Source organism: Vulpes vulpes, chromosome 5, assembly GCF_048418805.1.
Source record: "Vulpes vulpes isolate BD-2025 chromosome 5, VulVul3, whole genome shotgun sequence".
In the NCBI taxonomy this organism is placed as follows: domain Eukaryota; kingdom Metazoa; phylum Chordata; class Mammalia; order Carnivora; family Canidae; genus Vulpes; species Vulpes vulpes.
The window spans coordinates 40,678,191-40,693,922 of NC_132784.1; the positions used below are offsets into that span (position 1 = coordinate 40,678,191).

A 15,732-nucleotide genomic window follows, 5' to 3' on the forward strand; every position below is an offset into this window, starting at 1 on the left:
CCTCATTTCTCCTTTCATTCTGTTAACAATTTTTTTTGAAAGAAGCTTTGATTTTGAAAAAAGATCATGCACCTTAAAAATTTGGGGGGCTCCAGAAAGTCATTTCAGCTAAGCTGTAAACACTTCTAGAAAGCTGAAAATGAAAGAGGAGCTGCCCACCCAGGCTCCCCCGGGGGGACCTGGAGCCATCACTCCCTTCACGGTGCCTGATTTCAGAGATGAAGAATTTTCAGGGTGTGCTGGAGGCAGGGGGCTGCGGCTGGCCAAGACCAGACTGCGCAGAGCAGCCTTGCTGTTCTCACCGTCCTCTCTTCTCCACTAACCGGTCCCTTCCATCACCCGGAGATGAACTGGGAAGGCTGGTTATTGACAGCTGGGCAATTGGCACAATAAAGTTTAACGGTTTACATCCTCTTGTACGATTTTGTCGATGTTTTCAATGGCTCACCTTCTCGGGTGCTGGTTCTCACACTTGTACTGACTCGCTCCTTCTTCTCTTTCCCTTCAAGCGTGCAAACGCAAAGAGCAAGAACCAAACAAAGACAGGAACAATTCCCAGAAGAAATCCCGCCTGGTGTTCACCGACCTCCAGCGCCGAACACTCTTTGCCATCTTCAAGGAGAACAAGCGCCCGTCCAAAGAGATGCAGATCACCATTTCCCAGCAGCTGGGCCTGGAGCTTACGACCGTCAGCAACTTCTTCATGAATGCCCGGCGCCGCAGCCTGGAGAAGTGGCAGGACGATCTGGGCACAGGAGGCTCCTCATCCACCTCCAGCACTTGTACCAAAGCGTGATGGGAGGACTCTCGCGGTTGGGCACAGGTCACCTCCAGATGGGGACAACCGACACAAAAGAAGACACAAAGGAAAAAAGACACCGGATTCTTAGCTGGGGCCCTTCACTGGTGATTTGAAAGCACAATTCTCTTAAAAAGAAACTTCTATTCTAGCTGTAATCATAGGCCAGGTGTTCTGTTTTGTTTTGTTTTCAATGGCTATGGAGTCCAAGTGCAAGCTGAAAATTAATCTTTTTGAACCGGACATTGTCCTCTCAGCATGCTGAGCATCCCAGAAACCCAAATGAGGCCTTCCTGGAGCGAGGTGATTCCAGTGTGGTGTCAGCCAAGCTCGGGATCTCGCCAGATGTCAACAGTCCCACTCTGGGCCCTGTTGCAGTCAGAGTTCCCACCTGTCACAGTGGGAATTTGGCCTGTGTAAGGATTCTGAGTTTGGGCTCCCAAGATGCTACCATAAGAGATTCTTCTAGCAACAAGAATGACCTCATTTGCTTTCCAAGTGCTTAGCCTCATCATACCACAGTACACCAAAGTTCACAGCCATAACATTAAAAAAAAAAATCAGAATGATAATTACTGAGCACAACTTTTAAATACGGAAATTTAAAAAAAAATCCAAGGACCTGTTTTTCCAACTCAGGCATCATTCCATTGAATGGTTTGGAAAGCTTTAAGTTGATCCAGTTTACAATTTTCTTTTCCTTACCTCCTGGAAATCTCACGTGGTCTTGGATCCATCAAAAAAAAAAAAAAATCAGTTCTCTTGAGCTCAACGTATCAAGCACAACGTAGATAAACAGAGAAGTAAGGAAGGTTCTGGATTCACCACATCTGGATTTTCAAGACACTGATTGTGAAGTCATTAGGGAATCGTTGGGAATATGGCTTCAAGCACATTTTGCAGTTTGCTACAAATTCTGTTTGTACATAATGCAGACGCACACTCAGGAGGCCAATTTAACTGTTACGGTACATGGAGAAAATGCAGCATTTTAAAAGATCTAGATTTTTTTAGATCATTGATGTATCCTCCTCGGTTATTAGTCACCTGGTTCCTCCTATTGTGCATTGTAACTACCACATGATCCATTCTCACTCGTTCAGATTTCTGTTGTTTCCTCATCCATCCCATCGGTAGGGACGTTTTTCAGTGTTTTCTAGCATGAAAAAAAAAGGAGTAATTCAAACCACCATACGTGTAACTCATGAGGGTCATCTGGTCCCAAATCTCTTCCATTGTCGAATCATCCTTGCAAAACAGCTGAGTAAATCTGGAGAAAACACAGCACACCAAAGAAGCAGAATACTGCAAACCAAAGACATTTATTACTTGCCATTTTCTAGCCTAAAAATACTGTGATTACTTTTAGAAATCAGAAAACCTCTGCAACTCCGAATGGCATTCAGCTCTTGCATTTGGCTCACCATCAGGCTGAGCAGACGGGCTAGCCAAGCCACCCCAGGGAGTGGCTTTGCCACACCAGCCCTGGCTCCTGGCTGTCACCTTCCCACAGCACGCAGAAGAGCGCCCACATGACTCTGGGAGGTTGCGAAGGTCACGATGTGCATATTTACCAGTGAATGGCCCCAGGTGGGCACCACGGGGGAGGGGTTCGAAGCAAGCCAAACGCTGCAATGATTCTTTACAGACACTTGAGACTGACTTTTTTATGAATTACTTAATCGAAACCAAAGAAACTTTTTCTGCACCTAATTCTGCAACAAACAAAACTGTTCCATTAAAATGAATAAATAAATACGTAAATCCGTGAAAATCACCACCAACAAGAAGGAAGCACGCCAGAAAACAAAAACAAAAAACCCCACAAAATCAAAACCAACAACAAAACAAAACAACAACAACAACAAAAAAAACACAAAAAACAGCGAGACACACTGTGCTTAAACAGACCTCTTGGGACATTTTTTGGAAGCAGATTTTAAAGAAAGGGTTGAGACAGGAATAGATATGAGGAAAAGCCTCGGCGGCTACTGCTTCATTTGACAACTCACGCGGTAATCTTAAAGTTGAAGATTGTCTTTAATTTGTGCCTATGCAGTTTTTCAAAAGAACACGGAACAGAGCAACAGAAACCTCAACAGCTACAATACCAAAGATGAGGATTTCTCACATCTTTTGTTTCAATTCGTTATCTCCTCTTGTCTGGCTAAAATACTAATAGCGTCATTGATCTGTGGGAAGGTAATCAATTTTGTTTCTGAGCAACAAAAGGAAAGGGTCATTGATTTGATTTTATTGTTTCCCTTTAATTTTGTTTTATGGCTTTCTACCCCAACATGGAATCTCTCAAAAGGTTCCATGGACTCCAAGTTTAAGATGTTGGGATACTGAACTGTTCTCTCTACTCCTCAGAGTTTGGGGAATAATGTCACTTGAATGTTCTTTGCTAACCCCTTAGACTTGGTTCCTTCTATGTTCAGAGTCTCAGCATCAGGGGAGGGAAGGGGAGTGAGGGTCAGGGTCAGAGGTCTTGGTGACACATCCTCTCCTGAACCACAGAACCAAAGAGTTTGTAGAGGAATCAACAGCCTCATTTTCATGTGATTGCTACATCCTAACGGCTTCATTTGGGGGAGGGGGGAAACATGTAAAAATAATTGCCAGTTTCTACTTTTCTATTAGCTTTTTAAAAATCGGCTGTAAAGTTGCATTTCTAAAGAAAGAGATATATATATAATATATGAATACATATATAGATTCAACTTGACATTGGTGATAACCCCAAATTCTTGCTGTCCGAATCCATGTCTTGTTTTGGTCAAGTGCTTCATTTATTAAGCATTCAGTTCCGAATTCTGCTCATTTCTCATGCCATCCCAGAGTCCGTTCTCCACTGTGGATGATTTGGAGTACTCAGATTTCTGTGAAAGTTCCTGAAAAGGTTGAAAGTCCAACTCCAGCATTTCAACATTTAGCCTGTTGATAAATGGATCCATGGTGCAAAGGAGTTTTTATTTGTATCTGGAGCCATCTCTAGTCTACGCCTCAGCCACCGTCAAGGTAGCGAGTGGGGTCTATCCGTGAGACCGGGCCCCCAGCTGGGCTGGGGCCAGTGGGGTGCTTCTGTAACTGCTGGGGAGGCTCGGTGGTCCATTCCCACTAGCTGTGAAGATGAGGCCAGTCCAGAAGGTGTTCTCCAGGAGCTACCCCGTCCTATCAGGGTGTCCAGATCCCCTCAGTGAGCAGATCCACCGAAGGGACTTCTCACAGGGGAAGCCCAACTCCTGTTGCGATGGGCTGACCAGGTTTCCTCAGGGTGGCAGTTACCAACCTGTACTGACAGGCCTGTGTGCAACCACAGCGGGCACTGGAGTAAGGCAGTGATACTTACTCCTCGGGGGCTTGTCTCAAGCCTGGAGGGAAAACACAAAGCAGGGTTTGGGGTGAATCCCAGCATCCTGCCCCCGAGTGCCCCATCGTCCGAAGTACCACCTCCTTGTGCCCACCATGGGGCTCTCCCTTGGCAGGGGCAGCAGTCACAGAGCTTTGAAGGAATATGACTCTCCGTGGCTTTTGTACTCCATCTGATCGCGACGTTTTCCAGGACTTTTCCTGGTATCCTTTTGTCTCTTGCTCATACCCCATGTCTTCTTTGTCAGACAACTGAGAAAAAGAGCATGTTTCAGCCGGGGAATGCTCCATATGGGTTGATAAAAAGGAGTTTCAGCTCAGCCCTTTCTAAATGAAATCCTTGTGACTTGGGGCCAGTGTTTTGGAGATTGGATTGAGGGAACAAGCCTGCTTGGTTTGGTTAGCGATCCTTTGGCATGCTAATCTCACCATTTGGGTTCCAGCACCCTCTGAAGATGTCAAAACCCAAAGAGGCTGCCTTTGTGGCCTGAGATTTCCGTAGTGCTAAAACCTGTAGCCACGTACGCCCTCCCTCCGTGTTGCTGGTGACCCGAGGAGGACGTGATGATGCAAAAGGGGCAAGAACTTCCCTCCAAGGACGTTTGTCAAATGTTTCTTACTGGATAATGTCATCCCAGAGAGAGGTGCTTGCTTCTAGAAAATTATTTACATACATCTATGAGTACACATGTGTATTCATATATTTATGTATCAGAATTTTAAGCCCTACAGAATTTCAATTTGTGAAAAATCTGAAAGCAAAAAAAAGATCCTGCCAATTTAAAGGTAATGAAATTTGACCCAATGGGTTTCCTCAAGCATTTTTAAAACTTAAGTTAATCATTTCAGAGAAAATAACCATTTGGACTTGGTTAGACTTGAGGATCTGTTTCTTCAATCCAAAAAAATTCCAGGCATGCCTCAGCCATCAGCAACAAAGTGGACAGTGTAAAGGGACAGTCTAAGCCAAAATTCACATTCTTGAGGCAACAGAAATCTAGAGGCTATTGAGTGGAAAAAATAACTTTTCTTTATTCCTGTAGAGAAATAAGCTTGCTTCACTTTTGTTTGCAATGTGATTTTGGTGCTGGGGATATAATTCTTTCATCCTGGGAAAATTTTTAAAAGAGCCAGTCTAGTTCTTTTTTAAAGGAAAACAACAACAATAAAAACTCAACCCTGATACGTAAAGGCTTTTCCAAAATGTAAAATGGTAGGTTGTACCACTTAAAGGGGAGGAAAAGGAATGAGGTGCTCAGGAGGCCGCTTCCTCTGGAGAGGTCAGAGCATCAGCTTTGCATCTTTTGCCATGGGCTCTTGGCTACTGTGGGCTTAGAAAATGTAAGCTAATTTTCATTTCAGCCTAAAATGAACCCAGAATTCGGAAGGTAGATCCGACACACACACACACACACACATATGCATTTTTGTAATTCAAACAGTATATTTGAAAGCCAAATATAAATGCCTTTTAGACGATCGGTCATTTCATCTGACCTGTGCTGGTCACCCACCTTTTAATGCCAATAAATTAAAGTTGAACTTTTTTTTTTTTAAATCACTACTACCTGGTATAGGCTGGGAAACTTTCCCACTTTTGAAACAATGCTGGTAGAATTATTGAAGTGTCTGACTACCATTACCCAAGTGTCATGACAATATACCTCTGCAGTGAACTCTGATTTTCAGCAGGTAGTATAGTAGGAATTTTTAAAAATATAAAAAGAACAGCCTGAGTCCCAATGTTGTTGAAGAATAATGGACTCTATTAAAAAGCAGAGGAAAAGGGATGATACATGTGGTGAAGGTTGACCCTAAAGCCCAAACACAAGTCCTATGAAAGTAACTGCCATGATTCTTAACAGATCAGAGATGATTTTTGTTGTTGTTGTTGCTGCTGACGCTATGTAGTTGGACTTGTTAGCCTAACCAGGAAGAGTGGGTAAGAAATGGTAGATAGAGAAGGGATAGAGCTGGTGTGCCTGTAACTTTCAAATATTCACATGCAAGACTGGATAGCTAAATAATTTTGTACATTTAGCTAAGACCAAATCACCTCTAAAACAACAGGAGATTATAGTTTTCAAATAAGGCCCCCAAATCCTTACTAAAGGAAGAGGGGGCTGTTCGTTGTATAAGTCTCATAAATTAATGATATTGGCTTTAAATATGGCTGTCCCGATGCCCATTTTCTGCCCATTATTTCTTTCTTTCTGAGGGAGAGGGGTGGGGGGTTTGTTTTAGAAAGTCTCAGAATGTGTTATAAAATACCAAAATAATGATTAATGTAAGGCCTTATGTATAGGTAGACACAAAGTCTATAATTGAGGCCTATTGGGCTATTAGATGAATCCCACAGGGACCTGAAATGCTCATTGTTCTCAGATACCAAAAGGACTCTAACAGTCTGAGACAGGTTAAAGTGAGAGCCCAAGCTGTCCTTATAGGTTTTTGAGTTTGGTTGACTGGAATCAACTTGCTAAGACCTTTTTAGTGGAGAAAATGTGTATAGGGGGAAAAAAAACCACATTGCTACAGGTCTGTTCATTCCATGGAAGCCTTCCACATTGCTCCATCTTCAGCAGCAGACATTTCACAGAGCATAAACCTTGATAGATAAGTTTGCCTAAAGCTTAAACAGTCTGTCAGCGTGGATGTATATGGATTTAGAGACATCTCTCGACATGTATTCTCATAGCTGTCCTTATAGCAACACACATTACCTATGGGTGTCCAGACTGTGCACAGACATCTCCATACATGTATGCTGTCATCTGTTACAACAAATGAGTTCAAATGATCACTTAACATCTATGTGAGACTTCTACAATGTGCATTGCTTTATTTATTATAACATTGAAAACTAAAGTGCAGGAAAGAAAAGTATCCCAGCATCTTCATGGTGTACACTTGGAATTACTTTCATTTGGGCACATCCAAGATAAACTCAACTTTCAAGAAACCTTGGATATTGTTTAATCATCTGTGTAAGAATGACACATATGCTTGATGACTTCGGTTGAATAGCTTTATTCTGGATCTCTCATAACTACAGCTAAATCCAAAGACCTGGAAAAGGACAAGAATGAAAAAAGGAAAAAAAAGGAAAAAAACAAAAACAAAAAAAAAAAATAGCAAAGTGCAAAGTCATAGGAGAAAAGTGGGCTCTGGTTTCCAGGGTTGAGACAATGGGATGTGGTGTCGTGGGGGCTGCACCAGCTAGAGGGGGAAGTGGGGATTTTTTCTTTGTGCTTGTCACATCGAAATGGTCTTTATGAACGTGAGGAAGTTTTAGAGGTTATGATTTCCTGCTTTATTTTCACTTAGCTATCGAAAGAGGCTATACATTTTGTCCATCAAAAAAAAAAAAAAATGAAGACCGTCAAAAAGAAACATTTTCCCCCCTTTGTCTCTTTGGGTTATGACCCAACAGGCTATGTACCATTAATGTAATTAATTTATTTAAATTAGTTTCTAGCACACAAATGTATAGGATTTTGGTAATTAGTTCATCATCTTAGGTTAATTTTACTCCTTGTGCTTATTTATCAAAATATAGACCAATGGTGCATCAGAGATGCAAGATTTCTTTTAGGATTCTCTTGAAAGATGGTTTGCTTTATAAAGCAGTGAAAATCTGTTACAGACAGGGAAAAAGTACACGTTACCAAAAAAAAAAAAAATCAAGGTATTTTTCCTTCTCGAATTAACTTTGAAAATAGTTTAATGATTATTAAATTATTTAATTTAAGTTTGCAGCCCCACCTGGTACCAGGCAAACGTCACCTTTTAATTATTGGGGCCCTCAGAGCCTTCCTATCGTAACTTATTTATTTAACTTATTCAGCATCTACAAAAGGTGCACTGTATAGTTTATATTTTTTATTTAAAACAATAGAGAGCACTGCAGTTTGTTTGCTGTCAGAACAACAGAGCAAAGTTTGTGGACGAGCAATGACTATTCAACCCGAACCTGTGCGTTCAGAAAACACATGTCGAGACCCTGCTTCACCAGCCTGGATTTCGGGGCTTCTTTACAGAAACTGGAAAAAATAAATAAATTTTCAAAGATCATAACAGCAAAAAGAGAGAAACCCTTACACTAGCTGCTTCCAAGAATGAACTCTGTATGTGTGTAAAACAACAAAACAAAAAGGGAAAAAAAGCAGAAAAAAGAAAAAAAAAAGGAAAAACTTTCTATTTCTAGTGAGAACCAAAGAAGGCTACCTCACTGACTTTTTCCATTTGTAATTTTAATCGTGTTGATGACACCAAAGATACCAAAGATTTCTTTCTCTGTGCGGTCTGCATTTTGCTTGTGCTCTTTTATAATTTTAACTATTCTCTCTGACATATGGTATGTACAGCCACAGCTCAGATACCCCAAAGAAATAATTATCTATGTGACGGTGGCTGCTAATTTGGAAAGGGATATTTTCTGTGTTTCTCTCATTTGTTCGCTGTCCCCTGCACATGTTCAGGATGCAAGTTCAGATGCTGCTGTAATTGGACTCCTTAAATTCCAATTCCAAATTGGTGAAGAAGACTGGTTGGAAGTGGCCTTCAGTCTTAGCTGTGACCTCTGTCCCCGCTTTGGAGCTATCACAGTAAAGATTTCTAATTAACTGAAATAGAAATTCTAATCATTGAGCGAAAGAGCTGGAAGGGACCTTAGAAATTTAGTCCAACCCCCAGAGGCTCAGAGGAGTGAAATAGTTACCCAACCGTCTAGGGGCAAAGCCCAGACAAGCCTCCTCCTGCCTTCTGCTCCAGCACTGTACCCATTGCTCAGAGCTACCTGTGCATGAGATGGGCCATATGTCGGCAGAGAGGAAGGGGGCAATCCTTTAGCAATGAGTGGGGTCTGGGGCTTGTCACTTAACATTTTCACTCTGTAGAAGCAGCCACAGGCATTTCAATGCCGTCTGGTTAGCATCTCAGCATAAAGTCACATAAGATCAGTTGCTTGCAAAGGTGGCCAGTCATAAGCTCATAGAGGGGTTTTTGCCCTGGAAGTAGGCATTGATCCGTGTGACCACTTTTGAACCTGTGCATTGCAAAGTGTTGTATATAGAAACGTTTAATTCAGTGAGAAGATAAAGTCCATTCTTGGTCTGTGGAGTTTCATTATTATGGATATTTTTAGGTCATATTTATCAGAGAAAGGGAGTTTGATCACTGCACAGGTGAGAGTGAAGCTGTTCAGCTTTTGTCTTTTTCCTCTTGACGTGTGGGTGTTTATACTTTGTTTCTAGGCCAGCTCTGTATATATGAGAAGTTTAAGCCTTACATCCTTGGATCCTTAGGGATTATTCATTGTAAATGAAAGATAACCCTAGAATTTCAGAGGAATAGATAGATAGACCACTTTCAGAAGTGATTAAAGTTGCTTCTCTCTTCCCTTCTTACTCATAAAATTAATTGGTCCTCTGTAAGTTTCTTTTGATTCCATTAAATTATTAAATCACTATGAAGATCCATTCCTCAGAGTGATTTGTATGTTAGCCAATGAATCATTCTCAGCTTTTGACCAGATGGGTTTTAGACATATACAAAGATCCACCTCTAGTCTGTATGGCTCTTTATTGAGTACTCGTATTTTTTACTTCACATACTGTAGTTATCTTTGAGCTTTTTAAGAGACTATTCGACAAAGAAACTAAGAAGGGAAAAGACCAGTCAACTCATCCACCCCATGCATCAAAAGATTAGCTGGTAGAGGAATTTAGAAGACAGATTGACAAGACGAGGAGACACATACCCCTTTGCAGTTTCCCATACAGACACCTGTGAAAGTTATCTCTTGTTCAGACAAGCTCCAAGCTCCATCTCCCCACCCCACCCCCATACGAGGCAAACTTGCAAGGCCTTCCTTCCAAACAGCAAATGATTTTGGTTTTCTTCCCAAATTCCTATTAAAAACAGAATTTTCAGAATACCTGGGAGACATAAGAAAGAAGATCTGCTGTTTGGGCAACAGAGTGCTCCCCTAGAAGCAAAACAAACTCCACCCTCCCCACTACCAAGCCCCCACAAGAGGGAACCCAGAGAGAGTGATTGCAGCCTGAACACAGAAAACATCCCCGATTGGCAGTCTCCTCCTCAGCAACCCCCCCCCCCCCCGCCCCCTCCCAGCCTCATGCTTCACTTGCAAAGTGTGACATAACCACGGGACGAGTGCCTTGCTTGAACCAAAGCAACGATTTAGCCAGTCTGGACCTCTCTGTGCTTTTTTTAATCCTTCCTGTGAATACCTCAGCTTCAACTGGGCCTCCATACAGTAAATTGGTGGGCTTATTGTACTGTGGTGCTTTGCAATGCAACCCTGCAAAGAACAAGATTTGTACTAATACCAAAGGTTCTTTCTCTCTGTCTCCTCCTTCTGCCTCCCCCAATTCTTGTCCCTTTTCTAGTTTTTCACGGTTCCAAAGCTTTAATATGAACCTGGGCATGTTGGCAATGCAGACCGCGCAAATCCTTACCGAATTTTCTCAGATATACCTCATAGATAATAGTGTTTAGAGTAATGTTATTATAGCGTATGTAATAAATTATTCACTGTTTCTTTTGGTAACTGTGATTTAAAAAAAGAAAAAAGAAAAAAAAGCTTTATACGTTTTAGGTTGTGCTTTTGTAATAGACAAAAAGGTGCGCTTAAAAAAAAATGTATGTTCTTTTTTTTTTCCCCTTTGGATTTTATTTATTCTGGATTGGGGAAAATTGCAGAATGAGCCCAAAGTTTACAGTTTCATATTTTGCTGAAGAAACAATCTGTGTTCATTTGCTCTGTTGAAAAAAATTATTTTCTACATTTGTGCTACTTGGTCTGAACAATTAATTGTTCTGTGTTAACAGTGTAGTATTATAATTAGCAACTGCCAATCAGTGCTATAATTTTATGCATGAGGCTAAAAATTTAGCAGTGTGATGCATTGTGGTCTTAATAGCAACATTTTTCATTTTGAACTAGATCTTCCCCTTTGGTTCAATGGACTTTATTTATGCATGGGTGCCGATCGTTTGTTAGCAGTTGTTGAACAGTTGTGTATACATTAAACTGTGAAAATGTACACAGTTCAGCCTCAGACATTGGTAATATTGGTTTTATTGGGAGATATCTCACCTCAAAAAATACCTTTACATCTATTGAGATTTCAAAATAAGTCCAAATGAATCGAATTCAAATTTTAGGAGAAAAGTCATTCCAAGTTTGAGTTACCAACGTGCATTCCACAAATCGGGATCCTCATAACTGACCAGCAGTATCACTGTATTTGAGAGGGGTTTGGAAACAAACATTGAAAAAAAACAACTCAACTCTGCATTTTTAATTTCCTCGAAAAGGAGTCACTTTGGCTTTATGTTCATGACCTCAGACCTAACTGGCCGTGTTAAATGGAGATATGAAATCATCCAGCCCTAACTTCTCCAAGATCTCTGCTTGGGAATGCCCACTTTGTGCTTGGTTTTTTCTGATATTTTGTGGTCAGGTCAATTCTCAATAGAAACTCAAATGGTGTGAATAACGGTAATTATTCTGGGCTTTTTTTTGTCCATTTTCCTGGACAACCCCACCAAGTGTTCCAGTGATTTGGGCAAAAATAGATGGCCATTCCCCAAAACATCACCTGCGCAGTCATGTCGTGGTTCTTCCTCTCAAGGGACAGACGTGACCCTGTTTCCCGCCCGACAATGTTTCTCCTGTCCTAGAGGGGAGAAACCCAGTTTTGGAAAACCATCTTTGTTTAAACTCCCCAATTACCTGAGGCCTCTATATCTCAAAAGGCATTTTACAGTTGCAGTGGATTGGGCAAACTTGCTCTTTCTTACATTTGGGGTCTGAAACTCATTCTCAAGTTTCATACCGATTTCCCAAACCAATATGCTTGACGTAAAGCCAAACCAATTGCCAAGCACACTTTACTCTGCATAGGAGAGTGCAGTTTGGGAAACAGTGGTGGGAAAACAGCAATCTGCTATGCAAATTATTAGAAACTGCCGACCAGTAGACCGTTCCTATTGCCAGTCAATGAGAATTTTGGGGAATGCGCTTTCATTAATGGAAACATTTTTTTTTTAATTTGTCCTTATAAAGTATATTGTGATAATGAGAGCTTTGTAATATATAGTCTTTTTAATTTTTTCCCCTGGTTAATTTGCCAAAGATGGGATTGGATACCAGAATTTTAAGTTGGCTTCTGTTAAGACAGTTAATGATTGTAATAGTGTTCAATCTTCCAGAAAGCTTTGTATGTTCTTCCGCAATAAACAAAATAGATCATTTGTTTCAGTGAAGTTCTCCTCACACTCACAAACCCACAAACTATTCCTCTTGATGGAGATACTGAAATATCTACAAAGTTCATGCATTTTCATCCAAAGTAAACAGAGGAGTGTCTGAGACATGAGCGTGCCCAGCCCTTTTTATGACAAGCAATGCATGGGTCTGGCTCACCAAGATTTGCCAAGAAGACTTGTCTTATGAAACGCAAGGTATATTTCGTTATGCCATTTTATGTCCTTTTTTTTTAAAATAAAAACTTTGTGGAAAGTGATATGTTGAATCAAGTGTAAGCTGAGTTTTCCAGACAACTGAAGTAGCTACATCGTGAATGTTATTTTGTTATTAAAGGGTTTTTACTCAATGCTTTGTGCCAGTGGATGTCCTTTCCTTGGAGACACAGAACTATGGAATTCCCTCAGCTTGGCCTGGATTTCACTTCTCTCATGGGGGAACGTGGGCCTAGCCTGAGAAATTAAAGTCATGGGCTAGAAGGTAGATTTGGGCATTAGGAAGAGATCTCCATGAGTGTCACTTTAAAGAGAGCTGGGACCAAGCTTGCTAACCTTTCTCTCAATCTCTCTCTCTCTCTCTCTCTCTCTCTCTCTCTCTCTCAACCCCAGCACTTCTCTGAGATCCCTTGTCCTTGAGCACATGCCAGCATGAAAGCAGACCCCAATTCTTACAGAAAAGGTAAGGAAGAAACCATAGCAACCCCAAATCTTCAGTGGCCCACCAGGCACTCATCTCTCCTCAAGCTGGGCTTTACCAGCCAAGGCTATGGGTGAACCATCTGGTTTGCTTTACCATCTTGTCTACTGCAAAGCATCCAGGTCCCCACAATTCAGTGGGGCTCTTTCAAACCAGAATCCCCCTTACCTTCCTCTGCATCCTGGTTTAGCTGTTTTATCTATAACTTTGTAGACAGTTACTTGGCAAACAAAGAGAAGTATGAGTAGGTTCTTCTTGTCGTCTTGTTTCTAATTTGTATTTTAGCTATTCCCAGTTCTTGGATCTGGAAAGATACTAGAGGGAAAAGGAGACCCCACTGCCTCTCTGTGCCTTGCTCATCTCTGAGGGGACCATGTGCATTGCCCGTGCTATTGATCTTTCATAGGAGACAGGCTGAACCACAGCTATTGAGTGAACCAAGAACAGGGCATAGTAATGCCTATTTTATCTCTTCTTGAAAGTCCTACTGAAAAGAAGAACTTGGGATTCCCCCATCCCCACCCCATTTTCCTTGCTTTGACTCAATTTGGAATTTTAGTGTAAGAGTCAATTTGCTCTCTAGGAAAGTTTTTTTCAGATTATGACAGGGAACCTGCTACCTAAGAAGAAAGATGAAGTATTTGAAGACTAGCTATTGAGTCGGTTGTCATACTATTAACAGATACTTCCTTGAAGGCAGAATTTATTTCCTTTCTTACCATGTCATTTTGTGTCTAAATGGTGCCAGCAAGCTTTTAACCATGCAAGATTGTAAGACATCTGCCAAATTGGAATTCCTGAAACAGGAAGACAACCTTCACACTAAAAAAAATGATAAAGAACATCTAAGTTAGGCAGGCAGGGACTGAGATGACGTGGGCAACACCTTGGTGCTGGTTATTCTTTTAATCCATATCTCCAACCACCAGATCTTGTTTCCTCCCCTCAATCCTAGAGCAGTTCAGGCCTTTCCCCCTCAGTCCAGGATGCCAAACAGTTTTATGGACAAAGATGATTAGGATTGACCAACGTTTCACTTAGTTCTCTTCTCCATCCTTTGCTTTTCTCCAAGAAGGTGTTTTCCTGTACTGCAGAGAAAAGAGCCTAGCCAATTTTTTTCATCTTTCCTATCCTAATATTTCTATACAAATTAACATTTTATTAGTACAAGTAAAGTAGGTTCTTTCTTGGCCAATGAATTCTTAATAGAGAACCTATTCCTTCCACCAAAGTGAGTGAGAACAAATTCTAAAATTTTTTTTCATGGGTTTTTGTTCTTATTATTGAGTGAATCCTGGCTTTTCTCTTACTTTAGGCCCTGACCTCAAAGGTGTTGCTTTGGGGTATTAAAAACACCTTTTAATTTCACATCTTGGCCTGTAGGGCTTGAATCCTTTCTTGCAATCTATTGGTTGCCTTATAGTTTCAAGGGTGACTAGGACGAGGGAAAGGAGGAAGAGGAAAAGAGAGAAGAATTTGCCCCAGCTCTATTTAAAGTTTTAAAATGTAAAGAAGAGACTAACCCATTGGGAAATGGCTATAGAGCGGTTAACCCCCACTGTACCCATTCAGAGCCCCTACTCTACCACATGGCTTCTAGGTCAGCTCTTCCAGAAACTCAGCCTTGTAGTAGAAACCCTACCTTTCATAGGTCCTTATCCAGATTCCAAGATGACAAGAGATCAAAGAGTCACATGCACACCTCTTGTTCTATTTCCTTGATTTTTCAAATATTATCTCCAAGAAAATCATAGAGGAAAATTTTAAACTTTATTTTTAGTCAATCCCTTTGATATCACCTCTTATATTTAAAATCAGGAAAACACACCCATAAAATTTGTGCTCCCTTCTGTTTTGAAAAAGTAAACTCACATGCTAGTTAATCTACATTCTTATTTTTCTTTACACTCTGAGCTATATTTCCAAAGCATATTATAACACAGATTTCACCCCATCTCAGACATGCTAAGTCAGACTATGCTGAAAGATTTTCCAGGGATGGTCAACAGGGTATATGTTCAGTGGCTGCCCTGAAATCCTGGTGGGGATGAGGATCACACACCATTATCAAGGGGCTGCTCACCCCTTGATAAGTTCCCAGTCCTTTGGAAGATTTCTTTGAATGTTAATTGCATTTTTCAATTTTGCTCATTTCCCACCCTGATGTTTTGTCCACAACATTGCTTACACTGGATTCTTTCTATTTTTATTCCTATCATTAAATGGTAGTGCTGTAAATTCTGCAATTAATGTCAAATAAACTGCTTTCATTCATTGACCATGGCTCACTTGGCTTCTTTTTCCCTTTTCATGGGATGGATTAAGCGTCCTTCTCCTATTGCATCCCATTGCAGTTTTATAAAGAACAATTAAGTTACTCAGCTTAGTAAGATTGCAACTTCATGACCTCTCACAGGAAGTGAGGCACATTTTATAATCAACAAATCTATCAACCATGTTATCAGCCACAAAAGGTTAGGGATACCCTATAACGACTGCCTTATTCTTAACCCACTAAAACATTAAAGATGACCTATCCTAACCCTGTCCTTGTACAGATACCATATGA

The 15,732-nt window shown here is 40.9% G+C and overlaps 1 protein-coding gene across 1 annotated transcript in view; it reads left to right on the forward strand.

Annotated features, from left to right (window-relative positions):
• ONECUT2 (one cut homeobox 2) overlaps positions 1-15,441 on the forward strand; it is a 61,877-nt gene extending 46,436 nt beyond the window's left edge. Inside the window, exon 2 of the mRNA XM_025997547.2 lies at positions 510-15,441. Within this exon, the coding sequence (XP_025853332.2) occupies positions 510-796 (287 nt within the window). The 3' untranslated portion in view covers positions 797-15,441. The remainder of the gene's footprint in view (positions 1-509) is intronic.
• The last annotated feature ends 291 nt before the right edge of the window (positions 15,442-15,732 follow it).